The 22,128-nt window shown below is 40.2% G+C and overlaps 1 protein-coding gene across 1 annotated transcript in view; it reads right to left on the bottom strand.

Annotated features, from left to right (window-relative positions):
- LOC132151961 (tumor necrosis factor receptor superfamily member 11B-like) overlaps nt 1-22,128 on the bottom strand; it is a 60,047-nt gene that overhangs the window by 1,399 nt on the left and 36,520 nt on the right. Inside the window, exon 4 of the mRNA XM_059560536.1 lies at nt 582-806. Within this exon, the coding sequence (XP_059416519.1) occupies nt 582-806 (225 nt within the window). The remainder of the gene's footprint in view (nt 1-581; nt 807-22,128) is intronic.

Below are 22,128 nucleotides of genomic sequence, written 5' to 3'. Positions count from 1 at the left end.
TACTTCCAAATGTTCATACATCTGTATGTAAAATCCTTTAAAAACGGTTTAATTTCCAAATGCAAATAGTGTCAAAAGTAGGAAATTTGTAGATTTCTCTTCATTCTGCTAAAGTCTGGAATCATTTACTGTAAATTAATTAATCCTACTTTGTAATCACATGTATAAACTGAAAGATCAAAGCATTTACAGATTTAAATGTTATATTTGTATTTTATTGTTTCTTTTTCTCAGACATCATAAAGTTTCAGGAGACTACATTTTACCATTCTATTTTACATACACGCTGATGTCTTGATATCAGGATTTGAACAGAAAACACCATGATTTGTATTGATTATGGGTTTGAAAGAGATTTCAATCTAAAATAATAGTTTGACCTTTTATGGACTTTTTTATTAACTGACTGTTTATGGTTTTCATATCCTCAAATCTGTGGAAACAGGATTATGTGTAAACTACATTCCCACAACATGAGACAAAAATAGCATTAACGATCAATAATGCTTGTACTTTTTAACTTGAATTCACATTTTTGATCTTTGAAGTTAAAGCTATATAAACCAAATATAGATGATGACCTTGGATGATACTGAGGAGTTTGTCTTGGCGCTTATTTTGTTCTCTCCAGAGACGAAGCAGATGTAGTGCCTGCTGCTGCGGACTGCAGGTTTTCTTCAGCCTCTCAACACTCTTCCAGTCCACTTTATGTCCTGGAAGGCTCTCAGAGAGATGCTCCACAGAGACAGAAGCCAAAGGTGGTGATGCAAGGAATTTAAATATTGCTTCCTCACATAATGTAATGTCTAGAAGACATTGAAAGAGAGGTTTGGGGATGGTTAAATATATGGAAGTGTGAAAAGTGCACTAAACAAATCACAAGATTTTACAGAAACAAAACAAAAACAGATAGAGAAGACAATGAAGCATATTAGTACATCAGATAAGTTGATTTAGCCCTTAGGTTTTCATGTCCTAATACAGCAAGTAACATGTTCCCACATGTTTAAAGAAGCTTTGACCTTCCACATCTTTAAACTCTACTCCACCCTATCTGTGGTTATTCAAAATTATAGAACTAGACATGTGACATGGCTTTAGGGTATAAGGTGCAAGTTTGTATAGGAATGTCCTTATCAAGTTTTTTTGTGCTCCTGGTTTTATTTGAGTAATTGTATTTTAAGTATATGGGATCTGCAAACCTGATTCAATACTTGTTTTATCTAACTGCATGGTGCTTCACTTCAAGTACATTTAACGTATCAAAATCAGTCCTATGCATACAAGGATGTGCATAGAGTTTCTCAGGTGTAGGGGCTCAAATAAGGGGCATCTATCACTATTGAGTAATTCCAGTATAACATTATAATATAACAATATAACATTATAGGCCTGTAATAACATTATCTCTCTCTCACTCTCTCTCTCTTTAAAACAGGAACATGCAAAGACATTTTGAAGGACAGGGGATCAAGTGGAAAAAAGGGTACCTGTCATATTTATTTATATTTTTTTCCAAACTAGACGTTAAATATATCAGGGATGTGCGTTATTGACAGAAAATCTATATTTTCTGGGATTTTATCGATGACGATAATTAGACTATATTTTGTTTCCTGTGTTTTATTGTGCTGATATCTTAAGGACTACCGTGGACAGCTGACTCCTAAAGTTTTTGATATTCTGCATATTCTGTCTGATGATTAGTTCACACCAGTGATAAAAATGAATCTTTTTCAACAGGTTTAAATTGATTTTTACCTTTTATGGGCATTTTCACCTTTATAAAACCGCTAATATAAATCAGTCAATTAATATTATAAACCATTTGGGCTGTTACAAAGCAAAGGAACTCAGTATTGACTAAATTAATCTTTGCAATTCAGTGCAAACACAGAAGCTGCATAAGCTCCCTGTTGCATCTGTTACATCTAGTGCTTGTCCATGCAGCTGCCAGGTGAGGTCTACTTCCAGCAGTAGCACGGGTGGTTTGAGGGTTAGAGTGGTGGAAAACCCCTCACGGAACCAAATCTCGGGGGACTATCACTCCTCAGACCAACACCGGACCATACTCATCCACCTCCATTGCCAGCAGGCAGCAGTAATTTGAGAGCATCAACAAAGGCCCTACTCACGCACCCTCTGCCAACCTGTGAAACCAGGTAAGCATTGAACCGCACACTCAGACCCCTCTTTGGTCCACTCACAAGCCACCCGAGTTGGGTCCCTGCGTTCCACCTCGCTGCCCCACTCCAGGTACAACAGTGGTTCTGCTGTTACTGCTTGCACAGTATCTGGGTGCCTGGCCAGCCCATCTCACTGGCTTCTGTGGACCATCAGCCTCGGCTATGTGATTCAGTTTGCTCAGCATCCTGCCTAGTTCAGTCATATCTGATTCACGACAGTGAAGGTGGCCAATGCTGCTGTCTTGCATGCAGAGATTGGAGTCCTACTGGTGAAGGATGTGATAGAGTCCCTCCAGATGGGGTTTTACAGCCCCTACTTCATTATACCCAAGAAAAGCGGTGGGTTACGACCAATCTTGGACATGCGTGCCTTTAACCGGGCCCTTGCATCTGTCCCTGAGATTTGTTTTTAATGATCTTAAGGACGTGTACTTTCATGTGTCCATTCTTTCGGGCCACAGGCCATTTCAGGGACGTGCATATCAGTGCAAGGTCCTGCCCTTCGGACTGTCTCTGTTTCTGTTTCCCAACCACAAAAATCGTGGAGGGGGCTTTTGTTCCCCTCATGGAGCAGGGTGTTCACATCCTCAACAATCTTGATGATTGGCTTATACTAGCACAGTCTCAGGTTAAGTTGTGCGAGCACAGGGACCTGGTGCTCCTGCATCTCAGGCAGTTGGATCTTCGGGTCAACTGGGAAAAGTGCAAACTCTCCCCAACACAGAGGATCACAGGATCCCATTTGGCCTTAGCTCAGCTCCTTAGCGGGAAATAAGGTGTTGTCATTTACTCCCACAATGACCATTCATGACGAGCAACTCAACAAGTTTTTGATTAACTTGCCAAGAACAATCTCACACTGAACACTGAAGTATTTTTGCTGTACCTATCATTGAATTTGTGAGATTTAAGTTGTCAGGGTATTTCCCCACTCCAGTATAATCTAGAGACCATCCAGTCTATCCCAGAACCTACCTTACCTGCCCATGTGGATGACAGGCTACTATTTAAAGTTCCTTTTATGGTATTTAACCATCACGCCCCTCTGTGCCAGCTATTCTGGAAAGATGAGCCCTGGGTGTGGAGGCAGGAATGTACAAAGGCGGTGCATACCCTCAACTTACCTCACCCCCTATATTGTCGCATTTCAGCACCTCTGTAAAACGATGGTCACCTGTGATGCATCGGCCACAGCCACTGGAGCACAAGATTAGAATGGGGTATAGAGGCCCATAGACTTTGCCTCTCTGGCCTTTAACCCAGCAGAGCAACAATATTCAGTGGGTGAGCAGGAAGTATGTGTGGGCATGTATAAGATGGCGCCTGTATTTTTATGGCTGCGCTTTGACATTGAGAACAGATCATTATGCCTGAGTATTACAACTGGCATCTTCAGGTAGAGGTCATAGACCACGGCGAATACAACGTTGGTATGATCGGCTCCATCAGTACAATTACAATCTTCAGTTCACATCAGGCCCTGAAAACATAGTGGCTGAACTTTTGTCTTGTTTTGTCCCAGTTCAGTGAAAAACAAATTACATTAACTATCCTGAAAAAGACATCATCCAACTTCTACACACACCTCTGCTGGGCATTGTATTATAACAGGAGCTCAAAGCAGCTCCGGAGCAGGACCCTCTTCTCTCCCAAGCTCTGCACTTACATCAGAGAGGGCTGGCCCTCACAGGTTTCAGGGATGATATTGGCATTCGCTCATGTTAAAGATCTTGCTGGAATGACACAGGCATAGCACAAGGACTGTGCACTCAAAATGTTGCATGAAGGGCATCTGGGCAAAGTGAAGCTTAAACAGCCATGACATCAACAGTGCCTGGTGGCCGGGCATCAATAGTGAAATCAAACTGTTAGTTTAATAATAACATCTGATATTCTACATTATAATATGCTCACAAATGTTTATTTAAGTGACAAAAGTGAAAGTGACGTGACATACAACCAAGTATGGTGACCCATTTCATGAATTCATGCTCTACATTTAACCCATCCAAAGTGCACACACACAGCAGTGAAAACACACCCAAAGCAGTGGGCAGCCTTTTATACTGCAGCACCCGGGAAGCAGTTGGGGGTTCGGTACCTCGCTCAAGGGCACCTCAGTCGTGGTATTGCCGGCCCAAGACTCAAACCCACAACCTTTGGATCAGGAATCAAACTCTCTAACCACTAGGCCATGACTTCCCTTTTGGTTGTTTGTTTGTAGTCTCTTCAAACTATTTTCCTCTGAGAGCGATGTACCAACATCAGATGTTCAGCGACACTATCGATATTCTATGGTAAAACAAGCTCTTTGACTACTGATGATGTTTTTTTTTAATCCATGGAAAGAAGCTGCAAACACTAAGAGTGGGTCAGAGTGTGTCACTCTGGCATTGATGTCCTTAGACTTAGCCATCCATTGAAGCAGCACATGGTCTGTGTTAAGGATAAACCTGCGGCCCCACAGGTAACATATCAGTTCCAGGACTCCCCACTTTATGGCCATGGTCTCTTTCTCGACCGCCACATACCTGGTCTTGGCGGGGGAGAGTTTTCTGCTGATGTGCCTCTTGGATCTGGGAAAAAACTGCTCCCAACACGGTGCCGGAAACATCAGTATGCAAAATGAAGGCTCAGCTGAAATCCAGGGCTATAAAGACTGGTGGGGACATAAGGGCCATCTTCAGGACCTGGAACGCTTGCTCTGCTTTCTTGGACCATATCACCTTCTTTTGCTTTTTTTTTATTGGTCAGGTCTGACAGGGGGCTGGCTATAGAGGATAAGTTAAAGATAAAACACAAGTAATAGGACACCAACTCCAGGAAAGACCATACCTGGGTCTTGTTGGTGGGTCAGTGAATCTTTCCGAACTGCCTCAATTTTATTTTCTTGTGGCATGATAAGTCCCCTGCCAATCCTATATCCCAGATACTTGGCTTCTGTCAGTCCAAGGTTGACATTTCATGTGGTTGGCTGTGTGGGTTGGCTGGGGGTGCTAAACGCTAAACTTTCCCTGGAGTTTGGGGACAGGGGCACTTGCCAGTAGTTTGAGGTCTAGTGTCAAGGTTTTTTTTGTGCCTCGGACAGCTGTAGATCCACATCCCTGACGGGATGCTGGTTTTGGGTGAAGGCAGCAAGCTGTCTTTTTGTCTTTCTGTCAAGCACATTTTAAGGATGCTAAAATAGTAGATCTACTGAAATAGTCAGATGATAGATAGATAGATAGATAGATAGATAGATAGATAGATAGATAGTGTGACACGTGTCCCAAGCTCTCATCAGCGTCGCCCTGGAAACCGAGCAGGCACACCTGCACCTGCTCGTCACAGGCTGAGCGGCCACACCTGCGCCCCATCAAGCTCTGGTTACTTAAACCCAGCAAGCGAACACAGAGGAGAGAGATGTCTCCGCAAGACTCAGCTAATCCCTTCTTTGATTGTGCCCACAGAGAGCAGCGTGTGACCGCCAGCTGACGAGCTTCAACAAGTGGACCTTCGACCCGCAGCAGCCGGTCCATGCTCAAGCCGCTAGCCTCTCTCGTTTGGCTCAGCACTGGTTCCAGCCAGGCGAGGAGACCACGTCCTGGTTCTGGTTCCAACAGCTGCCTGCAAATTCTTAGCCACCTGGCAGGGGCCCTACAACGAAAAGGTCGGTCCCGTTACATACAGTGTGTGGCAACCAGGCAGAAGGAAGGAGGATCAGCTCTACCACGTCAATCTTCTGAAGCGCTGGGTCAGGACCGGGCCCCAGCTCTCGGCCTATACCCACTCGACTCCCGTGGTTGTTGATCCCCAACTCTCTGCAGCCCAGAAGTCAGTCAGTTTCTGGATGTGTTCTCCCCCCAGCCTGGGTGGACCCTCGTCTTGGAGCACGACGTCCACACACCACCGGGGACCATCGTCCGGCAGCGGCCCTACCATGTCCCAGAGGCTTGGCGACACGCCATCGAGGAAGAGGTTAGTTACAGGAGATGCTGAGGGGTAATTTAACCATCACGCAGCCCATGGTCCAGCCCCATCATCATGGTTCCAAAGCCCGACGGCACCCTCTGCTTCTGTAACGACTTCCGCCGCCTGAACGAAGTCTCCGAATTTGACTGCTACCCAATGCCCCGTGTCGACGAGTTGTTGGACTGCTTGGGAATGGCCCGGTTCATCTCGACCCTCGACCTCACCAAGGGCTACTGGCAGGTCCCCTTAACGGAACAGGCCAAACCGAAGACGGCCTTCTCTACCCCAAGTGGCAACTGGCAGTACTGGGTCCTTGGCTCAGCACTGATTAATGGCCGCGGGTCCCACCGTACACATTCGTGAGCTACCTGGCTGCAAAAAAACCTACAACAGTATTTTTCTATGGAACCTTGCTATTATCTATTCTAATAAAAGGCTAGGCTATGGAACATCTTTAATATACTTGGCTAGCTGGATGCAAATAAAGTCAAGCCTTTTTTTTTTTTCTGTGTGGTATTTCAAAGTATCACTGGTAACACTGATGTGTTGTGGACAAAGTCACAGAAAGTAACTAAACAATGCCGTTTAACTCATGGCAATCATTAGGGGTCCAAGCACAATGGTTTGTGTAGATGATGCAGTTACACAATGGATGTTTCAGAAGTAAATTTTAAGTCCTTACGTGAGTACTATTATGTGCACAATATGAAAATAGATAACTAATATAATGTTCTTTCTTTACTTTTTCAGTTTTAGTGTATCAGACCTGAACCAGACAAATTAAAGAATCGATCATGACCATGGTTGAAACATAAGCTGAATTCCTCAGAAAGTCAACAGGATGTTGTAAATCAAATCCTAGTGCCACAAGTCAGAAGCAAGATAACCAACCAACCAACTCTTTCATAGAACAGCTTTCAACATTAACACCATTAGAACAATTATTGACAATTTCAATTCGGAGAAGAGATTGTCACATTTGGGGGAAGTAATCAATATTGATGGTCAAAGAGATGTCTGACCATAAAATGTAAAACCATGAGAGTAAACAAGGTCACTGGATTGACCCCCCCCCCCACCTAGCAGAAGCAGACTGAAATTCCTAAGGGGACCTTTTAACCCTCTGGTCTCCACAGAACATCCTTGGCAGATAGTCTTTTACAAATGTAGATGCACCAAAATGAACTCAAAAGGACATCTAAAGGAATATCAGTCCATTGCTTAACTCCATATCATTTATGAAACCCACACATTTGACTATCATGTTTCTAATCACTTATTGTGTGTGCCTTTTTAATAACTATTGAATAGTGTAATGATTCATATTCATGTTTAGTATGTATGTGTTTCAATCTGCTTGCTTGAAATGTTTCTGACCATCAGTTGTGTCAAATGTATCATATTCTTGTTATTGAAATCAGATCCAAAATTATACCCTGCAAGAGCATGAAAATTTGGACCACATGCTTGACAAGATAACATATAATTTATCATACCCTGAGAAAAGACAATATCAAATTGGTCAAGACAACATTCAAGGTGTGGCCAAAAGGCCAGTTTAAATACTCAGGACACCATCAAATTTTGCTTAGCTTTTGCTCTCAGCCATGCTTTTAGCCATCACTTTTAGCATTCTTTGAGCGTGGTTCCAGCATGCTTCGGCCTGCACGCCTGCTGCTACTTAGCCACGATGAGAAGAAACACCACATAGTCTCTTCAAACTTTACTTCTGTTCTTTTACTTTAGTTTCTTTTCTTTTCTGTTGAGAGTTTCGTGTTCTGAGTTAAGTTTTGTAACTCCATGCCTCCTAGTCTGACCTCGAGTGCCCGTTCGACTTTAACTAGCCCACAACTCCGCATCGTCAGAAGACGCCCAACCGCAGGCTTCCCAAGATGACACTTCAATGATTGCTGAAGTTCCAGCCAATCAGCAACCTCGGGAAACCCCCTTTCCAAAGACAACAAAGGGAACCCCCTTTACACAGGCAATGCAAGTAACCTCCAGACTCTGATCTTTACTGGTGTATCTAATATGACTTTAACCTCATTGAGGATCTTAGTGCGAGGGTTAATTAAGTGATTGATGGCTGTTCGTCTATGCAATTTTACGTATTGCTGTAAACTTGGGATTCCACATTTTCACTCTCAAACTCATGCTTTCCTAACTTTCTATCTTCCTGCAACTTCTGTGAATGTGTGTGTGTTCTTGTTTTAGATTAGTGTATATGTCTTAGATTTATCTAATAAAGCCTTATTCATATTGAAAAGAGAAGTATCTTGTGTTTTCTGCTTACAAGTTAATGTCTTAAACTGCCGATCTTGTTATTGTGCTAATTAATAGTGTTTTCACTATAGATTGGATATTATTATCCAGTGCAGATTTGATGTTAAATGGCTCGTTCAATGAATCGCTGGCCGTCTTAGTGATCAGCCGAGAAACAGTGATTCTGTTCAAATTCCCTTTAAAATCTTAAATGATTCCCTTACATATTATTGGTGGAGAATGCAGGCAGTTTAATCAAAATTGTGAGCATAAACCAAGTTATTTAATCTTTTCTTTTGCCCAGGATGATAGATGAGAAGCTGAGTCGAGACGTGTGATTGTGTGACCCGTGACGTAAGCAGCGCGCAATTGCTTAAATGACGCAGAGGAGGCTGTAACTCAAATCTGCCTCTTCAGTCTTAAACCGCAGTAAGTGAACTAAAAGTTAAAATCTGAGATGGTACAATAAGGTACAAAATTGAGCATGTTCCTCATTTTTGTAATGCCTTGTTTATAGATGAATTGATTTTACTGCTTGTTCCAGTGCCTCTCAAAAGCTATATCTCAGTCACCGTTCGCTGAATGGAGCTAAACTGCTGTAATTCAAAGGAAAATAAATTGTGAATTAAGAACAGTCCTCAATCGACACTAGTGTAAACAAACTCCACGTTGTTGCTAAGCTAATGAAACGGTTGTTTTAACATTGAAGTCTATGGTAAAGCCACTAGCCACAAAGGTTAGCCATTAGCATTAACATCCAGTGGTTGAATGGTGTCTGTTTGGGCAATGTTAAAGTGATTTAACCCTTTAAACATCTCAACTAACACTTGTTGGTCAAGTCAAGTCAAGTCACCATTATTTATATAGCACTTTAAACAAAATACATTGTGTCAAAGCAACTGAACAACATTCATTAGGAAAACAGTTTGTCAATAATGCAAAATGATAGTTAAAGGCAGTTCATCATTGAATTCAGTGATGTCATCTCTGTTCAGTTAAATAGTGTCTGTGCATTTATTTGCAATCAAGTCAACGATATCGCTGTAGATGAAGTGACCCCAACTAAGCAAGCCAGAGGCGACAGAATGGAGAAAAAAACCTTGGGAGAAACCAGGCTCAGTTGGGGGGCCAGTTCTCCTCTGACCAGACGAAACCAGTAGTTCAATTCCAGGCTGCAGCAAAGTCAGATTGTGCAGAAGAATCATCTGTTTCCTGTGGTCTTGTCCTGGTGGTCCTCTGAGACAAGGTCTTTACAGGGGCTCTGTATCTGGGGCTCTAGTTGTCCTGGTCTCCGATGTCTTTCAGGGCAGTAGAGGTCCTTTCTAGGTGCTGATCCACCATCTGGTCTGGACGTACTGGATCCGGGTGACTGCAGTGACCCTCTGATCTGGATACAGACTAGATCTGGTGGCTACGGTGACCTCGGAATAAGAGAGAAACAGACAAATATTAGCGTAGATGCCATTCTTCTAATGATGTATCAAGTACATAGGGTGTTATGTGAAGTGTTCCCGGTTTCCGGTTTACCTAATTAATGCAGCCTAAAAATCCTATAACGGATTTGGATATTAAAAGCATATTAGTATGTTATGTGTAAGCCAGGTTAAAGAGATGGGTCTTTAATCTAGATTTAAACTGCAAGAGTGTGTCTGCCTCCCGAACAATGTTAGGTAGGTTATTCCAGAGTTTAGGCGCCAAATAGGAAAAGGATCTTCCGCCCGCAGTTGATTTTGATATTCTAGGTATTATCAAATACTGAGGCGCTAAACCATTCAGGGCTTTATAAGTAATAAGCAATATTTTAAAATCTATACGATGTTTGATAGGGAGCCAGTGCAGTGTTGACAGGACCGGGCTAATATGGACATACTTCCATGTTCTAGTAAGAACTCTTGCTGCTGAATTTTGGACTAGCTGTAGTTTGTTTATTAAGTGTGCAGAACAACCACCCAATAAAGCATTACAATAATCTAACCTTGAGGTCAAAAATGCATGGATTAACATTTCTGCATTTGACATTGAGAGCATGGGCCGTAATTTAGATATATTTTTGAGATGGAAAAATGCGGTTTTACAAATGCTAGAAACGTGGCTTTCTAAGGAAAGATTGCGATCAAATAGCACAACTAGGTTCCTAACTGATGACGAAGAATTGACACAGCAACCATCAAGTCTAAGACAGTGTTCTAGGTTATTACAAGCAGAGTTTTTAGGTCCTATAATTAACACCTCTGTTTTTTCAGAATTTACTGGTTTACGAATTTACTAATTTACTAACACCATGTTTCCTGATGATATCTCCCAAGGGTAACATATAAAGTAGCGGCCCTAGTACTGAGCCTTGAGGTACTCCATACTGCACTTGTGATCAATATGATACATCTTCATTCACTGCTACGAACTGATGGCGGTCATATAAGTACGATTTAAACCATGCTAATGCACTTCCATTAATGCCAACAAAGTGTTAAAGTCTATGCAAAAGAATTTTGTGGTCAATTGTGTCCAACGCAGCACTAAGATCCAATAAAACTAATAGAGAAATACACCCACGATCAGATGATAAGAGTAGATTATTTGTAACTCTAAGGAGAGCAGTCTCAGTACTATGATACGGTCTAAATCCTGACTGGAAATTCTCACATATACAAATTTTCTCTAAGAGGGAATATAATTGTGAGGATACCACCTTTTCTAGTATCTTGGACAGAAAAGGGAGATTCAAGATTGGTCTATAATTAACTAGTTCTTTGGGGTCAAGTTGTGGTTTTTTGATGAGAGGCTTAATAACAGCCAGTTTGAAGGTTTTGGGGACATATCCTAATGACAATGAGGAATTAATAATAGTCAGAAGAGGATCTATGACTTCAGGAAGCACTTCTTTTAGTAGCTTAGATGGTATAGGGTCTAACATACATGTTGTTGGTTTAGATGATTTAACAAGTTTATACAATTCTTCCTCTCCTATAGTAGAGAATGAGTGGAACTGTTCCTCAGGGGGTCTATAGTGCACTGTCTGATGCGATACTGTAGCTGACGGCTGAATGGTTACAATTTTATCTCTAATAGTATCGATTTTAGAAGTAAAGTAGTTCATAAAGTCATTACTGCTGTGGTGTTGGGAAATGTCAACACTTATTGAGGCTTTATTTTTCGTTAATTTAGCCACTGTATTGAATAAATACCTGGGGTTATGTTTGTGCTCTTCTAAAAGAGAATAAAATTAATCGGATCTAGCAGTTTTTCATGCTTTTCTGTAGGATAGGTTACTTTCCCGCCAAACAAAATACGAAATACGTCTAGTTTTCTTTTCCTCCAGCTGTGCTCCATTTTTCGGGCTGCTCTCTTTAGGGTGCGAGTATGCTCATTATACCATGGTGTCAAACTGTTTTCCTTAACCTTCCTTAAGCGTAGAGGAGCGACTGTATTTAAAGTGCTAGAAAAGAGAGAGTCCATAGTTTCTGTTACATCATCAAGTTGTTCTGAGGTTTTGGATATGCTAAGGAATTTGGATACATCAGGAAGATAACTTAAAAAGCAGTCTTTTGTGGTAGAAGTGATGGTTCTTCCATACTTGTAACAAGAAGTAGAATTTACAATTTTGGCTATATGAAGTTTGCAAGAAACTAAATAATGATCTGAGATATCATCACTTGGCTGCATAATTTCAACACTGTCAACATCAATTCCATGTGACAGTATTAAATCTATAGTATGATTTCGACAATGAGTAGGTCCTGAAACGTGTTGTCTAACCCCAATAGAGTTCAGAATGTCTATAAATGCTGATCCCAATGCATCTTTTTCATTATCAACATGGATATTAAAATCACCAACTATTAAAAATTTATCTCCAGCCAGAACTAACTCGGCTGTAAAATCACCAAACTCTTTAATAAAGTCTGTATGGTGCCCTGGTGGCCTGTATACAGTAGCCAGTACAAACATAACAGGGGATTTATCATTAACATTTGTTTCTCTGGATAATGTTATATGAGGCACCATTACTTCAAACGAGTTATACTTGAAGCCTGCCCTCTGAGAAATCCTGAAAACGTTGTTATAAATTGAAGCAACACCTCCCCCTTTGCCTTTTAGACGTGGCTCATGTTTATAGCAGTACTCTTGGGGGGTGGACTCATTTAAAATAATGTAATCATCAAGTTTTAGCCAGGTTTCTGTCAAACAGAGCACATCCATATTATGATCAGTGATCATATTATTTACAAAAAGTGTTTTCTTAGAAAGGGATCTCATATTCAATAAGCCAAGCTTTATCATTTGTTTATCCATATTGCATCTGTTTTTAATTTGTTGAACCTCTATTTAATTGTTAATCTTAACTTGGTTTGGACGTGTTTTGTATTTTCTAGTTCGGGGAACAGACACAGTCTCTATAGTGTGATATCTAGGTGAAAGAGTCTCTATGTGCTGAGAATTAGCTGACTTCTGTGACGTGATGCAGCTAGCAGATGGTCGGTTTAGCCAGTCTGTCTGCTTCCTGACCTGGGCTCCAGTTAGTCAAGTATAAACACTAAGACTATTTGCCATATTTCTAGATAGAAGAGTGGCGCCACCCCAGGAGGGATGAAGACCATCTCTTTTCAACAGGTCAGGTCTGCCCCAAAAGCTCGTCCATTTGTCTATGAAACCTGTGTTATTCTGTGGGCACCACTTAGACATCCAGCCATTGAGTGATGACAATCTGCTATGCATCTCGTCACCACGGTAAGCAGGGAGGGGACCAGAGCATATTACAGTGTCTGACATCGTGCTTGCAAGTTCACACACCTCTTTAATGTTAATTTTTAGTTATCTCCGACTGGCGAAGTCGAACATCATTAGCGCCGGCATGAATAACAATCTTACTGCATTTACGTTTAGCATTAGCCAGCACTTTTAAATTTGCCAAGATGTCAGGCGCTCTGGCTCCCGGTAAACATTTGACTATGGTGGCTGGTGTCTCTATATTCACGTTCCGTACAATAAAATCACCAATAACTAGAGCAATTTCATCAGGTTTCTCAGTGGGTGCATCACTGAGTGGGGAGAACCTGTTTAATGTTTTGATCGGAACAGAAGAGCGGTGTTTTGACCCACGACTACGCTGCCTCACTGTCACCCAGTTGCCCTGCTGCAGGGGCTCTGTTGCCGGAACCGAACAATGTACAGGAATCCCTGAGCTAGACGCATCCAAAGCCGTATCTAGCGCCCTAACATTCTTACTGTCCTCAATTAAAGTTTGGATGCGTGTCTCTAATTCTGAAATCTTCTCTGTCAGCCTAACTATTTCCCTGCATTTATCACATGTGAATCCCTCATCTGCGACAGAGATAGATAAACTGTACATGTGGCAAGAGGTGCAAATAACAATAGCAGGAGAAGCCATTACTCACCGTGCTTGATGAAATATTCTTACTGCGGTTGTTTGATGAACTTGTGAAAAACTGGAGCGAGAGAGAGGAGAGGAGAAAAGAAAACAGCGATAGGTTCGAATGAAAACGCTAATGACAAGCTAACGAGTGTCAATGCTTTGCAGGTGTACTGCAATCACGGATATAAAATAAAAGTGAACGATCAAAATTAATCTGATAAGATTGATTGATAATATCAGAAATATGGTGTGAATTAAGTTATATTTTATCACTTTAAAAAACAGAGAGTGATAGTAAGATAAAGATTCTAGAGAAAAAAATAAATAAAAATAAAAACAGCTACACGGAGCTACGATTAGCTACAGAAGGCCAACAGGAAGTAGAGAAAACACTGTCCAACAGCGACACCCGCAGTCCTTGTTGGTCTCTTTATCTCTTATTTCTCCCTTTTCTCACTATACCACTTATTTTTATTTTACTAGAAAGGGAAATACTGACTCACAATTATTAATTGTGTCAAATTCAAATTTAACTGAAACATTAAATTTATTTTGAATCATTCAAATTTCACCTCAGATCATTTCATATGATCATTGCTTTTAGTATTCTCTTTTGGGTCTCATTATTTTAGGAATGAATAAGCCTTGAACTTTGAAAGTTTAAGTAAACTTATTCTACCTAATTTATTTATTACCCAACTTAATATATTCTATTCAGACTTGTACTTATTGCGTTTTACCCCAATTTCTTCCTTTTTTGGTTATACACTTAACCACTATTGTTTTATTTATTGATTTCATCTATTTAATTTCATTTTTGCTTATTTTGCCCATTTAATACTTTTAAATTTTACCATTAATAATACCATTAATTCTTACCATTTCTTCCTCTGTGAGTATCCCCTCACTATGAGTTCAAATAAATTAGAAAGGCAACTCACTTTCACTATTAACATTTGTAGGGACATTTAAGAACCATCAATCAATTCTAAGTGAATGAAATACAAAATCGTGTCAAAGAAGACGAATCATCCTCATGAATTTGATTGTAATCAACCTCTCCTTTGTTCTTCCTAACCTTCCTAAATTTGGAAATGCAATGCAAGTTTTAGCATCTCATCCAACGTTGAGATCAATTTAATGGAGATACGTGTTGTAGCATTTGAACCAATCAGACACACAACTATTTGTTACATTTAACAAATAATATCTAACACCTCCTCATCTAACCAAAGGGTCTATGGACCCTTCCCCCTAAAGGAATCTATCACCTCAAAATGGACTGAACAGGCCTCTGGTTCCCTTGCAACCAAAGGCCCACTCTCTGATAACATTAGGTTTACGACGCCCCGGGAATGTGGCCGAGCAACTCTTAACTCAAGTCTCTCAGAGACAGACACATAATGCACATAAAAATGGACTCTTCTCTAATTAATTCATATAAAAACCTTTCTTTTAATTAATTCACATGTACTTTAGGGCATTGTATATACTGTTACTGTTCTTGTATATTGTGTTTTGTGTATTGTATATGTTTTATACATGCTTATGATGGATCACTAGTTAATATAACCTCATCTATATGATGTTTGGTATCTATGAGTTCATATTTTCATGATCTAAATGAGAGTGTGTATTATATGTTGATGCCTATGCAACACATTAGTTTTATAAGAATCTTAAAGATTCTTCTCTTGAACCCCCCCAATCTAATTTCATATGCAAGACACCAGACTAGAAACAAAGAGTTGTAAAACTTCCCTCCAAAAGGTACAATTCCTCATTGGCTCATTCAAATCCTGAGGGTGTGACATCATCCCCCTATATAGATCACTGATCAACAGATCAGGCGGTTCTTTCTAGATTCAGGAATTCCAGGAGAAGATGCTGAGCTAAGAGCTCTCAAAATCATGCTAAGCATGTGCCAGGCTTCGGCCTTGACTATTCATTCATCTCTCTGATTCGAACTGGTCTCATCTATTCTCTCTAGCAGAGATCAACTGGAGCCCTAAAGTGCATCAGGACTCTTTATCAAACAGGTGAGACTTGCAAGTATCAAACTTAGTCTTTTTAAATGATATATTAAGTATCATACGCACCTTTTACAAAGGTTTGTTTGAACTAAGAAACTGATGTTTCCTTCAGGCTGTAGATTTGATGAATATCAATAATAATATGATAATATGATAGGTAAAAATTGATTGCTTCGGATAAAAGTGTCTGCTAAATGCATAAATTTAATTTAATTAAATTTTTTTAATATCAAATTGAATCATAGCTTCATGTATTTATTTCTTTTCTTTTTACTGCTAAAGCTTTAACCATTTTTCCTATGCCAACTGAATGCATGTGTGTGTATGTTTGACTAGTTTAAGTGTTTATGTAGTTCATAAAGTATTATTTGTATCACACTTGAGTTGTTCATTGTTTGCTCATATCTGAAGTTCCACAATCATTTTAGCTACATGCTCTGAGTAGTATTGTACACTAAGAAAGTTATTTTCCTTAACTGGAACGTTAATGTTCTTAGAATTGAAAGACAGTTGACACTGAGAGGTCAAGTAAAATCTTACAGTGGATCTAAATATTTATAATTTATCATAACTAGTTATGATTGATTATTCATATTTCCCCCTTGAGCTGATTCGTAACAGTGTTGAACAACTGTCACCTTCGCAGCCTCCCTGGTGAGTGGTCCAACTGTAAGGCGTACGGTGTCAATCCTGTCAGACTAAGGAAAGAGATATCAACATTATTATTGTATTCTTTTTTCCAAAACATGAGATTTAATAATAATGTTTACCTACTTGATAACATTTAATTGGGAAAATTTATTTTCCTCATTTGAAAAACTGACAACTGCTTGGCATTGAATTTGTTTTTCACCTCTTTCTCTCTTTTCCTCTTCCTCATTAGAGTGACAAAGTCTTCGCATCTCTAGTCTACTTAGACACCCTGAGACCAGCACAGTCATCACCACACTTCACTAGTGGTTCACAATCACTGACACAACACTTAGTTGTCCCACCACACATAGGCTTTTACATCACACAGATCTGTGTCATTCTCTTCTCCCCAGCTTGCCAACATGCCGCAGACTGCCAAGATTTAAGCCAGAACAACAACCATGAGGAGCTAATCAAGATCACCAGCTCCCTAAGATATTAGTTAGTTAGTTAGTAGTACTTTATTGTTCAGCCTAAGCTGAAAATTGATCTTTGGTCTCGCCATACAATCACAAAAAAATTAACAATACACAACATCCAATGAATACATCTAGCCATACACACATATGCCTTAACAACACAGCTTAAACTGAGTGACAAGTACATCACCCACCTTCAAGAGGAGATGAAACATGCTCAACATCGAATACACAAGCTGCAAGTGAAAGTTCAAGATCAACTCAAAACACCCAGCGAGAGGGAGCAAGAAACAACGGAACAAGTTGGCAGAAGCTCAGCTCGACCAGCAACATGCAACAGCTGCTCAGAAAGACCTGGTAAACAGACTCCAGTATGCTGAACAGCTACTAGAGGAAGCCAAGAATGACATCAGAGACAATAGTTCTGAAATCAGTGCTTTGAAAGACCACCTCGAAAGGTACAGAACTGAAACGGACAATCTGACCCAACAACTAGACGATACCAACAATGAGCTCTACATGGTCAGAAAAGAACTCCAATATGCTTACAAGCAGAAACAAGAGCCAAGGAAAGAAACATCTCTAAAGCCCCGTTCACACCAAGAACGATAACTATAAAGATAACTATAAAGATAACGATTTTAGTGTCCACACCAGCGAACGATATCGTCTATTTATTCTTAGCGCATGTGTGTCTGCCGCTTTAAATCCTCGAGCTCGTTATAGCAGGATGGATTCTGATTGGATGTCAATGTTTGTATCGGTCATCAGCTGGAAAAAATCGTTCTGAAAATTATTCCAACGATACCGTTTCTCTATGCCTTTATCGTTATAGTTGTAGTGTGGACTCTGCTATTCTTTAATATTGAAAAAGATTTTTAGAACTATATCTTTATCATTATCTTTATAGTTATGGTGCTTGGTGTGAACGGGCCTTTAGCCCCGTCACTGCTGAGCAGAGCAGAGTCCCACGTCCAAGAATTGGCATATGACGAAAGGAGCGAAAGGCCACAACCCAAAACCTCACCTGCCTCCGCCACACAACCCTTTCCTGCCAACGAAAGAAAACCTCCCATCCAAGCTGACCTGATCCCAGCAGCACATGGGATGACCATCAAAGACCTCAACAAGCTGTTTGAAAACACCAGCAGTTTCAACCCGAACTCCAAAGAGGGCCACAACATTCAGGCTTACCTGCGAGATATCGAATTTCATCTGGAAATGAGACCTCATGTGACTGACAGAGACCGGGTACGAAACTTCCTAGATCGACAGCCCAGTCAAACAAAGTCAAATTACCAGTGACTTCGTGAGGTCCTAATTAAAGAGTTTACAGACCCTGAGTCTGAACATGGACTGTTAACTGCCTTGGAAACTAAACAAGTTTGACAAGAGACTCCACAAATGTACTGCAACCGACTCCGACAAGCCTACTTTGGTGCACACAACCAACCTGACCTTGAAGAGGATGTGAACTTCAAAAGCCTCTTCCTAAGAAATCTGTACCCTGGAGTCAGACACCATCTAGCCGTTATGGCCTGTCCGCACTCCATGACCATCCAACAATTGCATGACCTAACACAGAAGGACTACAACAAGCAGAAGATGGCCTAAAAGAAAGGTAACATAACCTCCACACTCTTGAACTCTGTCAACATAGACACAAGCTTTGCACTGGACGACACCCAGTGGCATCACAACACCAGAGTCTTCCATCAAGAGCTCAGAGAACATGACACCTATGTCCATGACCGTTTTCAGCCCAACCGCTTGAAAAATCCATGGGACCAGCCACACTTATCAAGAAACCAAAAAAATAAGAACAACTGGAAACCCAACCAGACGTCCAAAGGTAATCACGGGACTCATCCAAGAGCAACTCGGGTGGGTAAGTGACAACAAAACCTGCCTCAGCAACACTCAGACATGCACATTGCTGAGTAAGCACAAGAACATGACAGGTTACCGTCAGAAGACATGGAACAAGTCATGAGACAACTGAAAGAGTTCCTTCAAGACCAGTTTCATGTCACCCTACACTCACTAACAAACTGTTAAATGAATTCCAACTCCAAGAGCCACATTCCTGTCTGTGCAACAGCAACAACCAGAGCACAGAAGGTCAGAAAGTCTGCTACAGCCAGAAGGCATCAAAAAAAGAATGTAACATAGGAGACATAAGTTTTGCAACCCAGTGTAATAATTTACAAATAGTTCTATGTTAAGTTGATATTTATTATTTGTATTGTTTTTGTATTTTTATATTTCTATTGTTTATCCAATCGTATTCACTTGTCCACGTTGGGTGTCCAATCTATGCTCTAGATTAAGGGGAAAGGGGCGGGAAGAATTGACGGAAAAGTTGAACGAGGAAGAATCGGGAGAGCACGAGGGAGAAGAGTGTGCGGTCATCTGTTGTGATATTGTTTCACTAAAGATATAGTGTAACTAATGCTATAATGTGTTACAATAGTTTATGTAGTTAAGGTGTTGTCGAAATGAGAACAGAAACTTATACTACAGAGACGGGTAAGAATTATTTCTCCACAAAATATTTTTGGTTGTGTTAATTCCAGCCTCCATTTACTAATACAGTGAATGGACTAATTATAGAGACTGAACATTGTCTATCTTGATCGGATGGATTGTGTGTTTAGTTGGTGAGTCGTCAGCGTGAGGATTCGTGACAGTTTCATATGAGGATGATTCCAGATGACTTGTGAGTTAACGTGAGTGCTCGGAATTCCTTTGGCCTTAAGAAAATCGCCGCGATCGTGGAGTTGACGGCATCTAACGTTGTGAGGTGAAACATGCTCTTCTGATTGGATAATTCAAGGTATTTTTTATTTTTTTTGCTCAGTGTTGAGTGAAGCGGTCTTTTGTTTATTTTATTTATTTAGGCCTGCAACGTGAAAATTACAGACTTTCATATTGATTAAGGTTAAGTGTGAGCTCATATTGCCGGCTTAGTATTTGGTTGAAGATTCTTTTGAGTTTGAGTAAGAGTTTGGGGACTCAAATTTGAAGTATACCAAACAAGAGGGGAACAAATATCTATTTACAAAAAAGTGAATGTGAAATGCGTACTTGATTTTATTGTTTTATTCATCTGTGTGAATTGGTGAAATTTCTATTGCTTATTTAAATAATTATTTTATTTTACATTTAGAAAAAAATCCTCAAATGTGATCCTTTTACATTTTATCCAGTAAAATTTTTATTTACCGTTTACTTGAGTGTTTTAAGTTTATTATCATTTGAGTTAAAAAGGAAATATACATATACATTGAGACTTCTTTGTTGGTAAAACAATTACTTTATTAACTGAAGGTAAATACTAAAATTCTAATTCATTAATGTTTGTGAATTTATTATAAAGTTTAAGGGACCCAGGGAACTAAGTAACAAACACAGTTACACAGAATAAGTTGAAGTGAGTAAATAAGCACACTTAGCTCACAATATTTGATAAAACAAAGTTTATTCATACAAACTCAAAGCGCTCCATTATCTATCTATATAGGAAAGGGTTAAAAGCGCTACACCAGCTTCAAACAGCCATGCCAAACTGCCTCTGACTGTCTGCTAACGAACTTCCTGCCTTGCTGGACTGACCCCCATTAGACCATGGACTCGCCCTCATCCAAGCCATGGATACAGAGAGCCAGTCTTCAGTGACATACTAGAAAAGGGGGGAGTTTTCACAGACACAGACCTAAACAGATCTGTCCACACATACACTACACCATTAAAACACACAACATTACCTACACCCAGAGTTAACCACATCTATTGATAACACATTCAACAAACATATTCTTCCCACAAGTAGAATACCCACCATGAAGAAACATGCAGCCATTATCACAATATGTAGCACACCTGAAACTAAGTTAAGGTACATGACACAATAGCTGCACATGACATCCTAGCTCAAGAGTAGTTGTAAGCCATGCTAGGAAAACCCACAGCAGCTTTGTTTTATTTTGTTCTTCTTTTACCTATCCTTCTCTTTCCCCCCTGAGTAGGTGAAACACCTAGACACCCTGCAAGGGTCGAAGATCTGCTATTAGGATTGACTCGCCACACCTAATATCAGCGAGCCACTCTAAACTGAATGGAAGTCAGAGAGCTCCATGCATGATAGGTCAATTCATTTAATTGCAAATTATGTTACTAGAAAACTAACGGTAAACATTTAAATAAAGGCAAACTACAAGAACCAAACAAAGTTAACCACAAATTTGATTGACAAATCAAAATAAAACAACAATTTCCAAAATGATCTAAACTATCCTCAATGTACTAAACTACATTGACTAATTGAACTTAACCACGTGTACCTAAATAACCTGATGCCTGCACCAGTACAGTAACTGTCATTGAGGTGTTGTCTTGTTGTTTGCTGTGTTTGTCTGCTTCTTCTCTCGTCTTTCACACTGTTCTCTGGCCAGACATCAATTATTAATGTGACCTGACCCCTGTGATAATCAGATATGTTGGTTTAGCTTGTCAGTGTGAATGAAATGTATGTATTTATTTGTATTTTTAACCGATTGAAAGTGAAACCAAGGGAGAATCCTCCCTTTCAGTCCCGGGAATTGCTCCTGTAGATGCGCAATTTTTCTCAGACAATGGACGAAAACCAACATAATAAGTTTAAATAGAATTTCAGTAAGTTGGCTTTCTCAAGCAAACTTAACTAGATAAAAAAGTTTTCCAAGACAAACTTTAAGTTGCCTTGAGAAAGCCGGACCAGAAAGTTTGAAAAGATTAAAAAGTTTAACTTTGATGGTTTTCAGTGTGGAATAGTTTGAAGTTTAAAGTAGTTTTAAAAGATAAAAGGCAATACAGTTTGTCAGAGATAGATAGATAGATACTAGAATACCGGTGTGGTTGTTAAGGTGTTGCTATTTGCTTGCTAGGGTACTTGAGATGGTTACTAGAGCGGTTGCAAGGTTACCTGGGATGGTTGCTAGGTTGTTGCTATGCGGTTGCTAGGGTACCCGGGGTTATTGGTAAGGTGTTGCTATGAGGTTGCTAGGGTACCCCGGGTGGTTGCTAGGGTGTTGCTATGTGGTTGCTAGGGTACCTGGGATGGTTGCTAGTCACAGTACCATGGTGAGCCTCCCCGTCTCCATCCTTGCACAAACTTTTCCTAGAAGCTGACCCCTGCAGAGCAAAACTATGATATAGGAAACCAGGAATTG

Source organism: Carassius carassius, chromosome 10 (genome assembly GCF_963082965.1).
Source record: "Carassius carassius chromosome 10, fCarCar2.1, whole genome shotgun sequence".
Classification (NCBI taxonomy): domain Eukaryota; kingdom Metazoa; phylum Chordata; class Actinopteri; order Cypriniformes; family Cyprinidae; genus Carassius; species Carassius carassius.
This window is presented reverse-complemented; position numbering and strand designations above follow the sequence as displayed.